Source organism: Pinus tabuliformis, chromosome 1_2, assembly GCF_031772625.1.
Source record: "Pinus tabuliformis cultivar Carrire ecotype Pingquan chromosome 1_2, CPIR1, whole genome shotgun sequence".
NCBI lineage: Eukaryota > Viridiplantae > Streptophyta > Pinopsida > Pinales > Pinaceae > Pinus > Pinus tabuliformis.
This window is the reverse complement of record NC_142298.1, coordinates 1,339,871,983-1,339,889,822: the sequence shown is the minus strand read 5'-3', so window position 1 is coordinate 1,339,889,822 and position 17,840 is coordinate 1,339,871,983. Positions and strand designations below refer to the sequence as shown.

General features: G+C 37.0%; 1 protein-coding gene across 3 annotated transcripts; it reads left to right on the top strand.

Annotated features, from left to right (window-relative positions):
- The first annotated feature begins 349 nt into the window (after positions 1-349).
- On the top strand, positions 350-2,789 carry LOC149211150 (putative LRR receptor-like serine/threonine-protein kinase At5g48740). 3 transcript variants are annotated; one of them, XR_016252336.1, is made up of 7 exons: positions 350-656; positions 932-1,110; positions 1,189-1,315; positions 1,385-1,453; positions 1,543-1,729; positions 2,014-2,141; positions 2,250-2,788. XR_016252336.1 is itself a non-coding variant. In XM_089394546.1 (6 exons), exons 1-6 carry the CDS (start codon positions 443-445, stop codon positions 2,075-2,077), a joined length of 840 nt encoding a protein of 279 aa, XP_089250672.1. In that variant the 5' UTR covers positions 350-442; the 3' UTR covers positions 2,078-2,789. The 3 variants fall into 3 exon arrangements, 1 of the variants encoding a protein (XP_089250672.1); XR_016252335.1 differs by having other exon boundaries at positions 2,014-2,145; XM_089394546.1 differs by having other exon boundaries at positions 2,014-2,789.
- The last annotated feature ends 15,051 nt before the right edge of the window (positions 2,790-17,840 follow it).

Genomic DNA, 17,840 nt, shown 5'->3' with positions numbered 1-17,840 from the left:
CAAACTCAAACCGAACCTAATCATTATCAAACGATGTGATATTAATTTCTTTTGATAATATTATATTCGGTTGCTAAGTGAATGAATTTAATTCAATTTAATTAAAGAAACAAATTAAATAAAAAATTATAGTTACACCTTACCAAGAACTTTAATTATGTGAGTTCGGACCCCGCCGTGAGGGGAGTAGAATGAACGGTCGGTGCCCAACACAGTGCTGTTGGAATATTGACCAGAGGTTCAAAGTGCATTGTCAAACACCCATGGCGTTTACAACACGTCTCCGTGACAGACACCAAATGTCAATCTTGACAGGAATGGCACAGACAGTAATACCTATAGGGTTGAAAGTCTATAAAATCTTACAGCGGGAGGTTCACGAATTCATTGAAAATCTCTTCATTCGGTGCGTTGCAGATACTCTGGGAATCGTTAACTCTGTATGTATAAGGGTGGGGATTGTATTCAGGAAACCAGAAATAATTCAAGAAAGAACAGAGTAAGTGTGAATCTCGGAATAAATAGAAGTGGGGGTTTATTAATTGCTTTAGCTTTGATGGTGAGAATTAATATATATTGGAAGAAATTTAGGGCAAAACAGCCCTTCAGTGAAGGTCAGGAACTTGAATTCAGGGAAAGACATATCCTCAATAAAGGTAAGGAACCTGATTTTTATGAAGAAATATATTGGGAAACTCCCCTATTATGAAGTTGTGAATTTTTTTCAGTTCTGATGAGTAACCTAGTTGGTTAAAATACTGGGCTAAGTCTTTAGCTCTGAGATTATGGGTTCAGGCTCCGATAGTTGAGTTGACTTGGCACACCCCTTAAACTGAGTATGCCCTGTACAATCGCTGGATAAAAATAGAAAAAGAAGAAAAAACTATGCCAGAGGGCACTTTCATACTTTGTAAATTTACATGGATTGCAGATGACTCGATGATTTTTACTCTGCAAGAGATGAAGGAAGCCACGCAAACTTTTAGTCAGAAACTTTGCGAAAGTACCTTTGGACCGGTGTTCTTTGGCAAGATGCGAGACGGAAAAGAGATCGCAGTAAAAGTGCTGTCATCGAATAGCGAAGAAGAAATTCGGGAGTTTTTCACTGAGGTAATTATGAGATTTAATATGATCCAATTTCTGAATCATTTGGGGGCACACAGAATTGACAAGAAAAAATATGTGCAGGTCCACCTTCTTTGTAGAGTGCATCATAAGAACTTGATGTCTTTGCTGGGGTACTGCGATGAATCCGGAAAGCATATGCTTATTGGTGATTACATGTGCGGAGGGCGTTTAAGTGACCGTCTTTATGGTAAATATTTTACACTCTAATATTGTTTGGTTGGGTTGAAGGCAGAGAGGGAGATTATTTGTTTTCCAGGTCAGAACGCAGGACTTCCTAAACTAAATTGGAAGAGCAGGCTCAAAATAGCAATCGATGTAGCTGAGGGTAATAAATTTAAGTTTCTCGCACTACATTATTTGAGTGTAAATGTATTTGAATACGAGAAATATTCCATCCTCCATTTCTGTTTGAAGCACTGCAATACCTACACGTGTGTTGCACTCCAATGATAATTCACAGGCATGTGAAGACTGCTAACATCCTTCTCGACAGCAATTTGAATGGAAAACTGGGCGATTTCGGTTTCTCAAAGATGACAATGGATAGGAAGGCTCCTATCGTGGATATGGTGAAAGGAACTTACGGATACGCGGATCCAGAGTAAGTTACAAATACTTTTTTTTCAGAAAGAAAAGCTTCATGATTTATATAAAGAGTATATAAAAGTCCAGATACAAACGAAGGCATGAGTCCTTGAAGCAAAATGAACAGAAAAACTGTTGCTGTCCAGGATCAGCAATGCGTGGATCTTAGAGAAAACCAAAAGTTATGAGTGATTACAAATACTTGCATTCTCTTTCGAATACTCTTTTGGATGCCATAGGAATTCAATTGATTGTTAAGAGTAGCGGCAATTCCATTTATACCTAGAGATGTTTTTACAGGTATCTTTCCACTGGTCTTGTGCTCAGAAGAATGATGTATATAGTTTTGGAGTGGTCTTATTAGAAATCATATGTGGGAGAAATGCCTTCGGTAGGGATTTACCCAGTGAGGAAAGATTACTTTCAATGTGGGTAAGGATTTTATTTATAATTAGTCATTCAAACATTATGTATGATCATGCGATTTAATTACATAATTTCTGATTTGATTTTCTAGTGCGTCTCTAAATTTCCAGGTGAGAGAATATGCGGGGATCAATGAAAACCCTGAAAAAATAGTGGAAATCATAGACAAGAAGGTGAAGGAAAGTATCACATGAAATCAATCATTATAGTTGCCAAAGTGGCCCTCAGATGTCTTCAGAATTTATCTTCTAGGCCTGGCATCAGTGAAGTAGTAGGAGAGTTGAAAGAGGCTTTCATGTATGAGAAAGTAAAGTGGGCATCAGTGAGGTAGTAGGAGAGTTCAAAGAGGCTTTCATGTACGAGAAAGTAAAGTGGGAGAGCTGAAAGAGGCTATCTGAGGTTTCAAATGTATAAAAAAGTAAAGTTAAGAGCTTCCTGTTGCAAAACAAGGAGATATACAGGGGTGGGGATAACAGTTTTAAGTAGGAAGAGGTTAGAGTTTAAATATAATGGATGTCTAATTAGATTGAAATTAAGTTGGGATTAGTTTTAATATTGAATGTAAACATAGTTTATTCTCAAATTGAATGTATCATTAGTATTGTGCAAAGTTGGGTGGAGTATGGAGGAATGTCTATTCAATTTGTAATTCATTAAGTAATACATATTGTTATTCAACAAAGATAGCTAATTTTGACTTATGAAATTTAAAACAGTCCAAAAATTTATTGCACAAAGGTCTAGTATGGAAGAGATGTTGTGGTGTCTTTTTATGTTAAACATTTTTACTTTGTCAAAAATAAAATAAAGAAAAAATTAAAAATTAAACAAAAACAACTCTAAACCAAAATAATAAGGTATATTGTGTTAAAAAATAACTTTTTCTTTTAGTTATTTTTCATTAAAATTTAATATCAATTTAAGACAAAATTTATATTTAAGACAAAAAAAGACACAAATATGTTAAGACAATTTTATATTTAAGACAAAAACACTTTGAGACAAAAATATTTTAAGGCAAAACTTTATATTTAAGACAATGGTCACTTAACACAATGGCAATTAAGACGCAAACCCCCATTTAAAACAGTTAAAAATTAAGACAAAACCATATCTATTCTAACACCTACGAAATTGACTCTGATAGTGCACAGTAAGTTTGTTGTCAGGCCAGGGTAACTCCAGAATGGGCAGAAGAAATTGATTGATTATTTCATTAGACAGCTATTGTTTATATACATAAAATGGACGGATCAGTTCATCTTCTTGATGACTGTTCACGTTCCAGGTTACCCAACCGTTGAAGATTAGGTGTGAACATTCCCCCCCTTAATCTGAAGGGATGTTGGTGAGTCCAAGCATCGTTCTAAATATTTCAAGCTTTTCTCTTCCAAGCGCTTTGGTGAAGATGTCTGCAATTTGCTCATTTGTGGAACAATGACGGAGATGGATTGTTTTGGCCTCAACATGATGTCGGATCAGATGATATTTAGTATTGATGTGCTTAGTACGATCATGGAACTTTGGGTTCTTGGCCAACTTTATTGCAGAGGTGTTATCAATCATGAGTGGAGTTGATTGTACTTGTTTTACCTGCAAATCTTCAAGAATTTTCCTGAGCCACACAATTTCTTTCGTTGCTTCAGCTGCTGCCACGTATTCTGCTTCTGTTGTGGAATCTGCTAGAACTGATTGTTTGCGTGATCTCCAAGAGACAGCTCCTAATCCAAGACTCATAGCATATCCTAAAGTAGATACCCCAGTTTCTTTGTCTCCATCGAAGTCTGAATCAGAGTATCCAATCAAGCTGAAGTCGTCCACCTGTGTATACTTGATTCCAAGGTCTTGAGTTCCCTTCAAGTACCTTAGAACTCTTTTTGCAGCAGACCAATGTCCCTCACAAGGCTTTTGCATAAACCTGGAGAGGATTCCAACAGCAAATGAAATGTCTGGTCTGGTAGTAGTGAGGTAGATGAGACTTCTTACAAGCTGTCTATACTTTGTTGCATCCTCAAATTCCTTTCCTTCAATAGATGTGAGCTTCAAGTTTTGTTCCATTGGAGTAGAAAAAGGATTGCACTCTGTCATGCCAAATCTGTTTAACAAATCTCCAATGTATTTCTTTTGAGAAAGAAATATGGATTTTGGATATTGGGTTACTTCAATGCCAAGATAGTAATGCACATAGCCCAAATCATTCATTTCAAAACTTTTTCCTAATTCTTTCTTTATGGATGCAATATAGCTTTCATTGTTCCCTGTCATTAAAAGATCATCTACATATACCACAAGATATACAACTGTTTTGCCAACTTTCTTGACAAATAAAGTTGCATCATCAAGATCAAAATGTTTGAAGTTGAGTTTCAGAAGATGCTCAGTTAGTTTTTCATACCAGGCTCGTGGTGCTTGTTTGAGGCCATACAAGGACTTCACAAGTTTGCATACTTTGTGTTCATGTCCTTTTACAACAAATCCTTCAGGCTGGGACATAAAAACATTCTCTTTTAGATCTCCATTCAAGAATGCAGTTTTTACATCCATTTGATGGACTTTCCAACCGTTCTGAGCAGCTAGTGCAAAGAGTGTCCGGATGGTGGCCCATTTTGCTGTGGGGGCAAAAGTTTCCTCATAATTGACCCCTTCCTTTTGTGCAAAACCTTTTGCCACAAGCCTAGCTTTGTGCTTGTCAAGTGAGCCATCAGCTTTGTACTTGTTCTTGTAGACCCACTTGCAGCCAATTGGTTTGGTTCCAAATGGAGGATCAACCAGCTTCCAAGTGCCATTCTTTATGAGGGCATCATACTCCTTCTGCATCGCTTCTTTCCATTCATCATGAGAAGCAGCTTCTTTGAAGGAAGTTGGTTCAAAATCTGTAGACAAGTTCAATTCACAATCATAAGTAACATCCATATCAACAGGTGAATTAGAGTTATCTACATCACCTCCATCTTGTCGGTTTGTATTTCTGGTTCCTGTTTTTCCAATTTCATCAGGATGAACACTTTCAAGTGTCTTTGTCAGCCACTTTGGGGGACCTTTCTAAGATGGTCCAGGCTGCTCCGTTGATTGAGTTGGGACTGAATCAAGATTGAGTCTCCCAATTCTATCAATTACATCACTTAAAGGATCATCCGGTGTTGGAGTTTCATGCACGGGAGATTGTTCTTCAAAAGAAGATTCCACATGTTGATCTAGTATAGGAATCCCCCCTTCAAGATGTGGAATCTGATTATCAAACTCTTGAAATGATTTCGTTTTTGTGAATCTATCCAAGCGATCAAGTTGCCGCTCAACAACACTGTCAGATTTGGATGATTAAAAAAAAATGACATCTCTAGATACAACAAACTTTTTATTTACTTCATCATAGAGACGGTATGCTTTAGAGGTGTTTGAATACCCCAGGAAGATACACTTACGACTTCTAGCACCAAGTTTGTTTCTATGTACCTTTGGTATTAAAGCATAACAGGTGGAACCAAAAATCCTGAGATGTTTTACCGAAGGAACATGTCCATACCACAATTCATAAGGAGTCTTGTTTCTTATAGCACTAGATGGACATCTATTCTTTATATATGCAGCACATAGAACAGCATCAACCCAAAACATTATCTTTACATTTTTGAAGAAAAGCATGGATCGTACCATATTCAAGATTGTTCTATTCATTCTTTCTGCTACACCATTCTGTTGGGGATTATAAGGTACAATTGTTTGATGTTTGATCCCATGTTGGAGAAGATAGTTTTCAAATTCATTTGATGTATATTCTTTTCCATTATCAGTGCGAATAGACCCAATATGAGATTGTGCATCATTTTCAATCCACTTATGAAAATTCTTGAATGTTTGAAAAGCATCAGATTTGTTCTTCAATAAATAAACCCAACACATTCTGGTGTAATCATCAATAAATGTCATGATATATTTATTTCCATTTGCAGAAGAAACAGGCATTGGACCACATAAATCTGAATGAATGAGTTCAAGCTTCCTATGTGCTCTTGAATGTGAATCATGAAAACACTGTTTGCTATGCTTTCCTAGAATGCAAGCATCACATTGCTTATGTTTTCTAGGAAATGTAGGCAAACCAGCAACACCATTTTTCTTCAACAAGTGGAGACTATCATAGTTTAAATGTCCAAATCTAGCATGCCATAATAAACTTGATGGAAGTGTACCTTCTTCATGATGAGAAATATATGAGAAATGTTGTGCATGAGCAGAGGTTCCTTGCAGTTTAAGAAGTCTTTCTTCTTCTATACCCCTCATGACAAGTGAGTGGTCAAATGCCTTTCTTACCTCAAGCTTTCCATCAAACATATGAATGGAGTGACCTTGCTGGCGGATGTGGACCAAGGACAGCAAGTTTCTCTTGAGCTGTGGGAGATATAGAACATGATCCAGAAGAAAGTCTGGAAGACCAGGCAGTTTAAGCCTGATTGTGCCAAGCCCCGATGGCTTGATTTTTGACTGATCTGCAAAGTATACTGATCCATCAACATTGTCAGTGAAATCTTCAAAAAAATCTTTCCTATGAGTCATATGACAGGTTGCTCCTGAATCAAGCAACCAATCATTTTTCGAAGAAGCAAGTGAAGCATTAAACAAATCTTCATTTACTCCAATGTTACATTGTGCCTCAATATAGTGAGCGGATTCAGGTGCTTTACCTTTGTCTGTGTCATCAGTTTTACCTTTCTGCTGATTTCTTCTCTGCTCAATTTTGTCCCATGGTAGCTTGCATGTAGAAGCATCATGTGATCCATTTCATTTACAGCGAATGCAATGCAGATCTGCCTTTTCTGCTTGAGAATGTCTGCCCCCCCTGCCTCTGAAGTATCTTCCTCTTCCTCTTCGTCCACCTCTTCCTCTTGTAGAATCTTGAGCAGGATGCTTTTCGTTATGAGCAAGGAAAACAGTCTCTTCAGAAGATTCAGGGACTGTCTTTTTTCCAAAGGCTTTCTCTCTTTCAGCAAACTTTTTCACAAGAGAGTCAAAGGTTATATCTTTAAGAAAATTCCATTTGCTTGTAATGACTCAAGATAATTGGAGTAGGTAGGATAGAGTGCTTTGAGAAAGGCAATAAGAGGGATATCCAGCTCAACCTTAGTGGATTTAATATCATGCATTATAGACTTTACTTCAGATGCAAGAGCAAGAGGATCATTATTTTTCAGTTCAAGAGTGAAGAGTTTAATCATGAGCTGAACAACTTCAAGTGCAGAATGTGAATCATAGAGTTCTTTCAGCTTTTGTAAAGCTTCAAAGGCAGTGGAATAAGATGAAATATGATGACTTACTTCTTCATTTACAGATGCTGCGATCAATGCATAGGCCTTGATGTTCTTGTTTTCCCAAATGACAAGTTCTTTATCTGATGTAAGTTGCATAGGGTCTTTGTCTTCTTCTCCGACACACACTCCTTTCCACAACTCATTGTAGATGAGGGTGTGTTTTACCATCCGAGACCATTCAGAATAGTTCTCCTTGCCAGTGAGAACTATTCCGACCATAGAGATGATTGAATTCATTCTGTAAAAAAATTACTTCTGCTGATAAAAAAATCCTTACGTTACAGCCTTCAAATCCTTTTGATATTTGCTAAAAGCATCAGCATTTCATTGTACATATCACTGCAATACTACTATGTTTTGAAAAAATGCGCAAGGGATCACTTCAATATATCACTTCAATGTATTAATATATCACTTCAATATATCAATTTATCATGCAACACTACAAATGCTTTGATATATAAAACACTCTGACTGATATAACTTTGAATGCTTTGAAAACTGCCTTGAATGATATATATAAACACTTTGAAAAACAGCGCAATACTCTGAATGCTTTGAAAAACTGTTTATATAGACGGCGCAATACTACAGCATTACCATTCAAATGATAAAGAATTGTGCAATATTACAACTGCTTTGAATGAACAAAACTGTGCAGACCTACGCGGTTGACAACAACGACTTCACGTTCGGTTGCCCAACACGCTTCCGCTTCCGCTATACAGTCCTCTTCATTCCATGCGTTGCCCTCGATTTAATGTTTCTTTCTTGAAACCGATAGCATGATTCAGGTGTCGCGGATTTTAAGCATAGCATTTGTCCCTAATGTTTTGTGGACCTCTCGCTGGAGCACAGGATCAATACTATTCCAAAAAATAACACGTCTATGACAAGTTCAAATGTCCAAAGAAACGTAATATAACCATTGATACAAACTTTAAAAAATACTTTACTGCAGCTGGACTACATTCCTCCGTCAGCATAGTTTGGTTATCACTCAACAATGAATTCACAAAGAGTAAATCTCAAAAACTATCAGAACTATCGGACCCTTTTCCCGGAGATCCATAGATTTTCTTCACCTTCGCTGCCGTTCTCGTTGAAGAAGAGCTTCTGGATGCAGCTGTCACGCAGGTAGGGCAGGCAGTGTAGTATTAACCAGCATTATTAATAATACTGTGTTTGTGATGGCGTGGTCCTGGAGTCATATGTCGTCGACATTCCAGAAGGCAACACACGCACCATGTCATCAGCTTCCGTGTTCTTGGAGGCGAGCACCAGCTCCACAACTACCACTCGGTGACCATTGCCGTGCGCTCTCTGATACGATTACTTCGACTCGTGGTTTGTTCCAGTTACAAAGCCACACAGAAATAGCAGAGGTTTGGTTCGGTCAATAGAAGATCTGAAGATAGATAGAATGACTATCGGAGGTTCCTCCAGGCAATGGTAATGCCAGAGAGAAAATCTTCAAAATGAAATGCGCACAATGCCATACTGCTGACAAGGGTGCAAGTATCGAGTAGCGTAACGGACCAGCGTCATTAGACTATGTCAGAGGAATATCAGACAGAGGCAGAGCAGCGCAGGACAGAGCAGCGCAGTGCTCAGGATAGAGGCAGGAGTTACAACTATTTTTAGAACCTGGGACCTGTGCTCTGATACCATGTCAGGCCAGGGTAACTCCAGAATGGGCAGAAGAAATTGATTGATTATTTCATTAGACAGCTATTGTTTATATACATAAAATGGACGGATCAGTTCATCTTCTTGATGACTGTTCACGTTCCAGGTTACCCAACCGTTGAAGATTAGGTGTGAACATCTGTCAACTTGCAGGCTACTCACTGCTATTTCACTTACGATTCACATTATCTTACACTATCTTATATAAATACAACTATTTGTTAACTCTGAAGAACTCAAAAACTTTTCAATTCCTCTTCTATCCCTTTATTGTTGCATTCTAAAAGTTTGCATTCTAGATAGGGGATAGTTATATTTTTAATTTTTGAAAGTAGATATTCAAACTACATGAAATTTAATCATATCATTTTCTTTCTTTTATATTATATTTTTCCTTTTTCATTAATCATTTTTAATTAAATATAAAATTAGAATCTGCTAATTATATTAATTTTTTAAATATTATAAAATTAATCTATATATATATATATATATATATATATATATATATATATATATATATATATATATATATATATATATATATATATATATATATATATATATATATATATCTATATCTATATCTATATCTATATATATATATATATAAATATAAACTAATTTTTAAGTATTTAATTTAATGATACTTATTTAAAACTTACATAAAAATAATAAATTAAAGATATTTTTATTTCAAAACAGTTACAATATATATACGACATTCTAAAAGTATAATAAATAAATAGATAAATAAATATTATTTTTTAACATTCTAAAAATATAATAAATAAATAGATACAAAATATTATTTTTTAGTTAGCTTAACTCAGTGGGATTTGAACTTTAAATCTCATACTTTTACATAATACTTCATAATAAGGTGATTGTCAATTGAGTTAGATGAATTTTTTTTTTTTTTTTTTTTTGTAAATATGTGAAAAATTATTTTCTCAATTATTTTCTACTTTTATACGTATATATATTAATTTCAAAACTATACATTAAAAAATCCCAAAAAATTAAAATACAAATTCATCAATATATAAATTTTAAACCTTCATTTAAAATTAAATATTTTCTCAATTGTTATATTTTCATCCTTCTTCTCTATGCTGACGATATTGTTCTTTTCGCAAGTTGCCCATCTGATCTTGATAAGCAACTCAGGCTTCTTAAGGATTTCTGCTCTACCATGGGTATGACTGTTAACACTGACAAAACAAAAGTTATGATTATCAAATCCAAGAAGGACACTTACGCTAATTTTATGTATGACAATAATAACTTGGAGGAAGTGTATTCTTACAAGTACATAGGAATTGATATTCATCACAAGCTCAACTGGAACCATAACATTGAGAAAAGGATTAATGGAGGGTGGAAAGCTTATTTTGGTCTTGAAAATAATTGTAAAACCAAAAACCTCGTAATGTGGGATAAAAAGAAGTTCCTTTTTGAAACTTTAGTCACTCTTGTTATCTTATATGGCTGTGAGGTTTGGGGTTGCAGCATCTCCAGAGAATCATGGAGAAATATTGAGCAAATCCAGAAGCATTTTATAACTTATAACCTGAAAATTAAAAGTAATACACCCTATCCTATTCTCCTTATATAAGCAGGTCTTTCCCCTATTGAGAGCCTAGCTATGATTAGGTTTCTGTTGTACAAGCACAAACTCAATAACATAGACGATCATAGACTTCCTAAGCTAGCTTTAAATTCCAGCCAAAACCACCTAAGGCTCAATCGGGGGTGGCATAAAGACATAAGGGCCTGGTTAAACTATTGGGAGATCAATGAGAATGATGCATTGCAAAACATAAATAACATTAAAGATATTGTTACTTCTAATTTCAAAGAAAAAATGTGGTGTGAGAAAGATATAGTGGCTAAAAGAAAATTAAGATATTATAAGAAGGTCATCAACCCCACCCTAGAAGATCAAAAGTATCTCTCTATTTTAACTAGCTCAAAGAAGAAAATTAATATAGCAAAGATTAGAACGAATTCTCATGAGCTCCATAGTGAAACAGGTCGTTGGGCAGTTCCTAAATGCCATGGATGGAAAGGATTTGCCATATATGTGAGAATAGGAACATCGAGGATGAAAACCACTTCCTCTTAGAGTGCCCCACGTACAACCACATTATCTCAGTTTCACAATCTTTGTTACAATACAAATCTTCCTAGCCTTTTACAATGTCAAAATTATAGTGAGCTCGGGAGGCTTCTCTACAAGCTTTTTGAGCATAGGAATAAAATCTTAAATCAAAATAAATAATTTTTTTCTTTAGGTCTGATAGACCAATGTTTGGTCTCAGTGGACATTAACCATCATCATCATCATCACAGATATATATATATATATATATATATATATATATATATATATATATATATTTCAAAATTATACATAAATAAATCCAAAAAAATTAATATACAAATTCATCAATATATACATTTTAAACCTTCATACTTTTATTTTTTCTTTCTAAATGAAAAGTTAGAAATTTGATTCTTGCATATGCCACATCTCAATTTTATTTTCACTATTAAACAAATATATCAAAGAGATAAATAACAACAATTTAATTATTTCTTAGATGATATTTTAGTTTTTTTTAATTGTAAAAAAACTTTCTACTAATATTGTAAAAATACATATACAAAACGCAATTTAGTATTTTTAGATATTAAGATTTTGGTACATATTTTCATCTAGTAATTAGAAAACCATGAATGCATTATTAAGAAACCAAATTAATATTATTAATTGATATCATTTCAAACTAGGAAATAACTATTATGTGATTTATCTTCCTCACTTAATAGAGATATATATAAATAAATTATGAAGGAGGTTGAAAGAGTACCTCTAGAATAAACTTTAACTTAATCTAAAAATTCATTGTCATGCCCCTATAGTCACTGACATCGGAGGCTGACTTAGCGCACCTAAATGGCCCATCACTAAAGGTTTGTGGTGCATAGTGACTCATTTCATCTCATCGATTTTCTCAATCTGAAACTACGTGATTCCATACTACACCTCACTTTTTATATTTCACGATTATTAAAATTCATAAGTTTAACACTTATTGAAATATGTAGATAATCATTCCATACAATTATGCCTTAACATAACTAATATGCAAATGATATGAATGAAAGTAGTCTTATAGAATCGATAACCCAACAAGCCTAACAGTTGTCAAATATTCACATGTGTTACAACCAAGAGAACTCTCGTCTCGTATAACAATTTAAAAATTATAAGAGCACACAATTCATACAAACCTATCCCCAAATTTCCTATTTGGTTTACTAACATCAATCACAACTTTGTCATATATCAAATTTTTTTCACTTGATAGAAATAGTAAGTACTCTCGTGGAGTCACAACAATGGGTGGTAATCTAATGCCTTGACCACATAAATGCATAGAGGAAAGTATGATAACTTTGGGTAAGAGCAAGCGTGTGATCCTATGGAGAGTCAAGTGCGATGCATGAAGGTTCCAACACACAAAGGGAAAGGGAAGTGCACACGTTGGAAGGCTGTAATAGTACACAGCTTGAAAGGAACACACGAGGGAAATGACATCACAAGCTAAAATGCAGAATAGTCCACATGTTAAAGTGATGAGTTAATCCAACAACATGCATTTAACAATATTCGTATGAATGCAAAAAGAAATAGTTCATAAGCATATGCGTAAGTTAAATAACATACATTGCCAATACAACAGGAATAGTCCTGCTATGTTAATGACATATGCATGAAAGCGTGTTGACTCTGATTTTATTATTATAAGTGAAAGTTCCATCCATACATACACCATTGATGACCATTAGCCCCAATAGTGGAAAATTACAGTCAAGAACACCTGCTCCTCCAAAGAAGTATACTCTCTCTACGCTATAGAGAATCCAAGGCTCTTTTGACGGTGCAGGACCCGTCAACATGTCAGGGGATTTCCCCGGTAACATGTCCCAACTAGACCTCAAACCATTTGGTGTAGGAGTCCTAGCAGTGGGTCGTACGGTATCACCTTGATTGCGGTTGCACGCAGAGGTAAGTAAGATGTCCTTGTTGGTAGCAAGGGTGTGACATGTGCAGCAAGCCAAGGAAGGTGCATGAATGTTCTAACACATGAAAAGTGGGGTGAGTGCGCCCCTTGGAAATCTATGGAAACGCGCCGATTGGAAGGGAAAACATGAGCAAAGATGTATCACAAACTGGAAGGCAAGTGAACCAACAATGCAAAGTGATGGTTAAACCAACATCACATCTCAGTAAGATTCATAAATACATGTACAGAAAGAGTCTACTCATACATGCGTAAGCAAATAGGTACATATATCATTAGACTAACCAAGATAACTGAAATACAATAACAACATATGCATGAAACGCATTGGCTCTATTATATTAGGAAGTGAAAGTTCCAAACATATAGTACAACCATGACCAACCACTAGTCCCGTTAACGGAACGTTACGATCACTGTTGCCTACTCCTCCAAAGAGATGTACTAGATATGATCGATGGCAGTAAACCAAATAGGAAATTTGGGGATAGGTTTGTATGAATTGTGTGCTCTTATAATTTTTAAATTGTTATACAAGACTATATTTTTCTTGGTTGTAACACGTTTGAATATTTGACAACTGTTAGGCCTATTGGGAGACCCTTGACATTCCCCTTTGTGAATGTTCACCTACCCTCATGACTCTTCAACTACTCTATGATTGTTACATTCAACTATCGACATTTGGACTTTCACTTTACAAGATGTTACATACAATCTTCACATGTACCCATGTGAGATAAATTAGGCTTGAGCAAGCCATGTAAGACATCACTAAGACTTGGAAAACTGTGGGAAGATCAAATCTTCGACATCCTTGCCATGGTCGATAGTGGCGAATTGATGCCAAGCTTGTAGTCTGTGATGGTGTCCATGTACTCTATGGTGACATCTTTCCGGAAAAAAACTCTTGCCTCTATTGCATTCGGGTACACTGATTTGGCTCCTCTATCCAACTCATCTGGTAACATGTGCATCATTGTCTTGAGTGCAGCTGGGCCAGGGACATAATGATGCATAATGTCCGCACTGATCTCCAAGTCTACACCGGTGGCTATGCGCATAAACTCGTCAAAGTACATGTCCAACTCCAGTCGGACTTGATTCTTTGTCTTTGCCTTGGTGAGCATCCCAATGGATGGGATCATATGTGCGTGCACAACAACATCTATGATTCTAAACACTCGTGCATGTGAGCCTGGAAACTAGTGATGAGCTGCAGGAGCTCCTCATAGTTTTGGATCTGACTTTGGATGCATGCCTTCAACTCTACCGCCTTGGGCTTAATAAAATTGGGCAAGTGTAATGGGGCTTCCTTGTATCTCATTGTCCATGTTTGCATGCGGTGACAGCAGTATGCAGATTTGCCAAGATGCGTGCTCTCCTAGCTCAACGTTGTTGTCAACCATTTAGATGGACACCTGCCTTATGCATGGTACCGAATATGGAATACAACATCTGCATGATTGTCTCAAGGGACGATACTTTATCCATTATCGCTTTCTTCAACTTTGCTCTAGCAGATGTTGTAACCTGTTCTCCTCCCTGCTTGTCCGTTTGTAACTCAGCCATTGACTCGTTCTCTGCTATTAAGAAGCAGACACTCTAGCTAGTGGCTTTGACATATTCTATGGTAGCATCGACCAATGTTGCTGGATGCTTTCACACGTCAGATATGATCACTCGTTCTTCAAACTGTGTAGGAGATATGTGTACATACAGAGTAGTCACTTTGCGTGATTGCACAACTCTATGCCGCGACTCGTCGAATGATATGTTGTGCATCTTTGCTTTTGGATTGTCTCTAAGTATCTCTGTATCTCTTTGATCTCTCAGGACTTTCTCTTCTTCCAGATCTAATGAATCCGGTGGGTCGACCTCTTAGTTGTAAGGCATGAGGTCAATATCCTATTCTAACTCTGGCTACTCCATCTCTATATCCATCTGCTCAAGCATCTGTTCACTCTCTTGAGTGAAGTCCTACTCCTGTGATTGCTCACCTTGTTTGCTTTGTGCTAGCTGCTTGGATGAGTCTACAACCTGTATGGGCGTAGTTTCATCAATCTGTGCATGTTACGCCTCCTGTTGTGTCTGTCCCTGTTGCACTTCCTTCTCCTGTCTGCACAACTCTTGTTCTTCTCGGAGTTGCTGCTTCAACTCTTGCAACTCCTTCGCTATTTCCTCCATCCTCTGTTTATCTCTCTGCCTTTGCACATTCCTCCTATCGTGTTGTCGCCTCTATCTCCAAAGCTGCTTTCTCCACAAGTGGGTCTACTTTGAACTTGCATCTTTGTTTTGCCTCTGCGTTGTCAACAACCTTTCTCTTGCCTTTGTCACACACAGGTATGCTACCCCCTACTGATGGTGATGATGGTGCTCTCCTAGATGTTTCTTCGCTAACCTTTCCATAGCTATACCAACTTGATCACTTAGCCTGGAGAAGCTATGCAATATCTCTATGGGTCTTCGTCAACCCAATGAAATGCCCTGTGGATCCAAGGAAATTGCACTCTCGCACAGTGGTACTTTACAAAGAAATGTGGGTCATACAGATTTAAGCTTTTGGGGCTGAAAGTAAATCTTTTGAACTCTTCTATCTCAGCATCAACATCCTTGAGATTACCTATCTCATACAAACCGATCCGCAACAAAAGAGTGGGCTAGGGTTCCTTCTTCTTCCGATGTAGTCTAGCTGACAGTCCTGTCGACATGTGGTATGACACTTCTTGGAGACGAGCTTGTCCATTGAAAACTTCGGTAAAACATGTGGAGGCTTCTCCACGTTGTACATTGGTATCAAGGTTCCAAGAGGTGAGGCATACTAATCATCTATGTCGATCAATGCCTCCATTGCTGACTGTGACATGCAATGTAGATCATGCTCAAATATCATCTTGTATACCAGGGTGAAAAAATGCTCTGACAATTGTCTGATGACTCCGCGGAAGCTGCATTTAGAAAAAAGTCTGCAGTAAGTGTGTACAGAGGTTTCCATTGATGTCCATGCCCAACCCAAGCTTGGGAACTTCTGACAGGCACAAATTGCATCCAAAATGTATGTGGACATGTATATCTCTGCTTTCTAACCTTTGGGCGGCTTCTAGGCTCCTGCTACTTGTTCTTTTAGACTATGAACCAACATGTTGGATCAAATGATTGGTTTTCCTTCACTGGCCAGTTGGTCCAATGCAATCACCCAAATCTGCTAGAAGGTCTATGTGCTATCTTGGTCAAACAAGAGGCATGCAAACATGACCAAGTACTGATATGCCTTCTGCAGTATCTTCGTTTTGTAAACCTGGTTGGGTGTCATCCTGAAATTGGTTGGCTCCTTCACCCAGCTCTTTAAGATATCCCTGGAATTGCACTGCTACTCGGTCTGTTGAAGGGTGTTTCCATTATGATCATCGACTACGGCAAGTGGTACAACTACTGATAATCATGTGCCTTGAAGGTATAAATCTCTGTCCCGCTGAAACTGCCTAACACCATCATCTCGGGATCAGTGTGCGAGACGATCTAATGTATCATTTTTGTGCATGGAAACGCGGGATACCTGTATCCAATTCGGTACAGGCCAGATCTTCAAGATCTTCCCCAAATGTGCCTGAGAATGTATCATTGATGTCCTGCAAGTTTAGCTTGATGTCTTTGTCTACGAGCAGCTTGGTGTCTTCGTAAATCGGCAAACTCATAGACACTTGCTCAACTGTGTCTCCAATTGCGCTTCTGTCGGTGTCCTTTGACCTTGCTCTCATGGAGGCCATTGGAACTGAATGGCTGAGAGATAGACGAACACCTACTATACCTGGAGACATGGCGAAATTCATGGCAAGCAATCTGTCAATTGAAAACTAAAGAAATCTTGAGGATTGACATGCAATATACCCGGGAGACTGATGTAGAAATTTTGAATAATATGACACATATTCACAGAGATTATCCTGATTATACACTTATAAGCGGAACATGCATAATACATAACCTCCTCTATGTTGATCATCAATTTACAGAAGCAGAAACATTCACAGGCATACATAGAAGCATCAATCACACATATCAACACAGTATTTTCCCGGGGACAGCATCTCGCTAAAAACCCCAACTATCTGTATATTATAGTGATTGAATCATGTACCAATACATAGTACAATACTCCTCAGAAGTACTCAATACTATCTCCACATGCTACACACAATACAACTCAGATCTGATCTCCAAATCTCCCCCGCTGCTTGCCTGCCTCCACAGCTCAATACCTGCTCAAGAATGAATGAGAATGGTTTACCAAACTCGTATTTAACCTTTAAAGAATCACACACACTAGGAAAGACGTGAGCAGAGGCTATAGTACTTGGTATTGGCCAATTCATTGGCATACTCAATCCCTTTGATTGTGCAAATCATCATGAACAACAATAGTCACAACTGATAGTAATCTGATCCTCTAACACCTGTCCCTCCTGAACTGAACATGCACTAACATGCAACTGAGATAACTGATGTATTCTATAGTTGCATTATGAGTTAATAAATAGTTTAACAACTCATCATTAGTCTATTTCCAGTTAGACTAATTACAACTAGTTTAACCAAGTCAAACTGAACACAA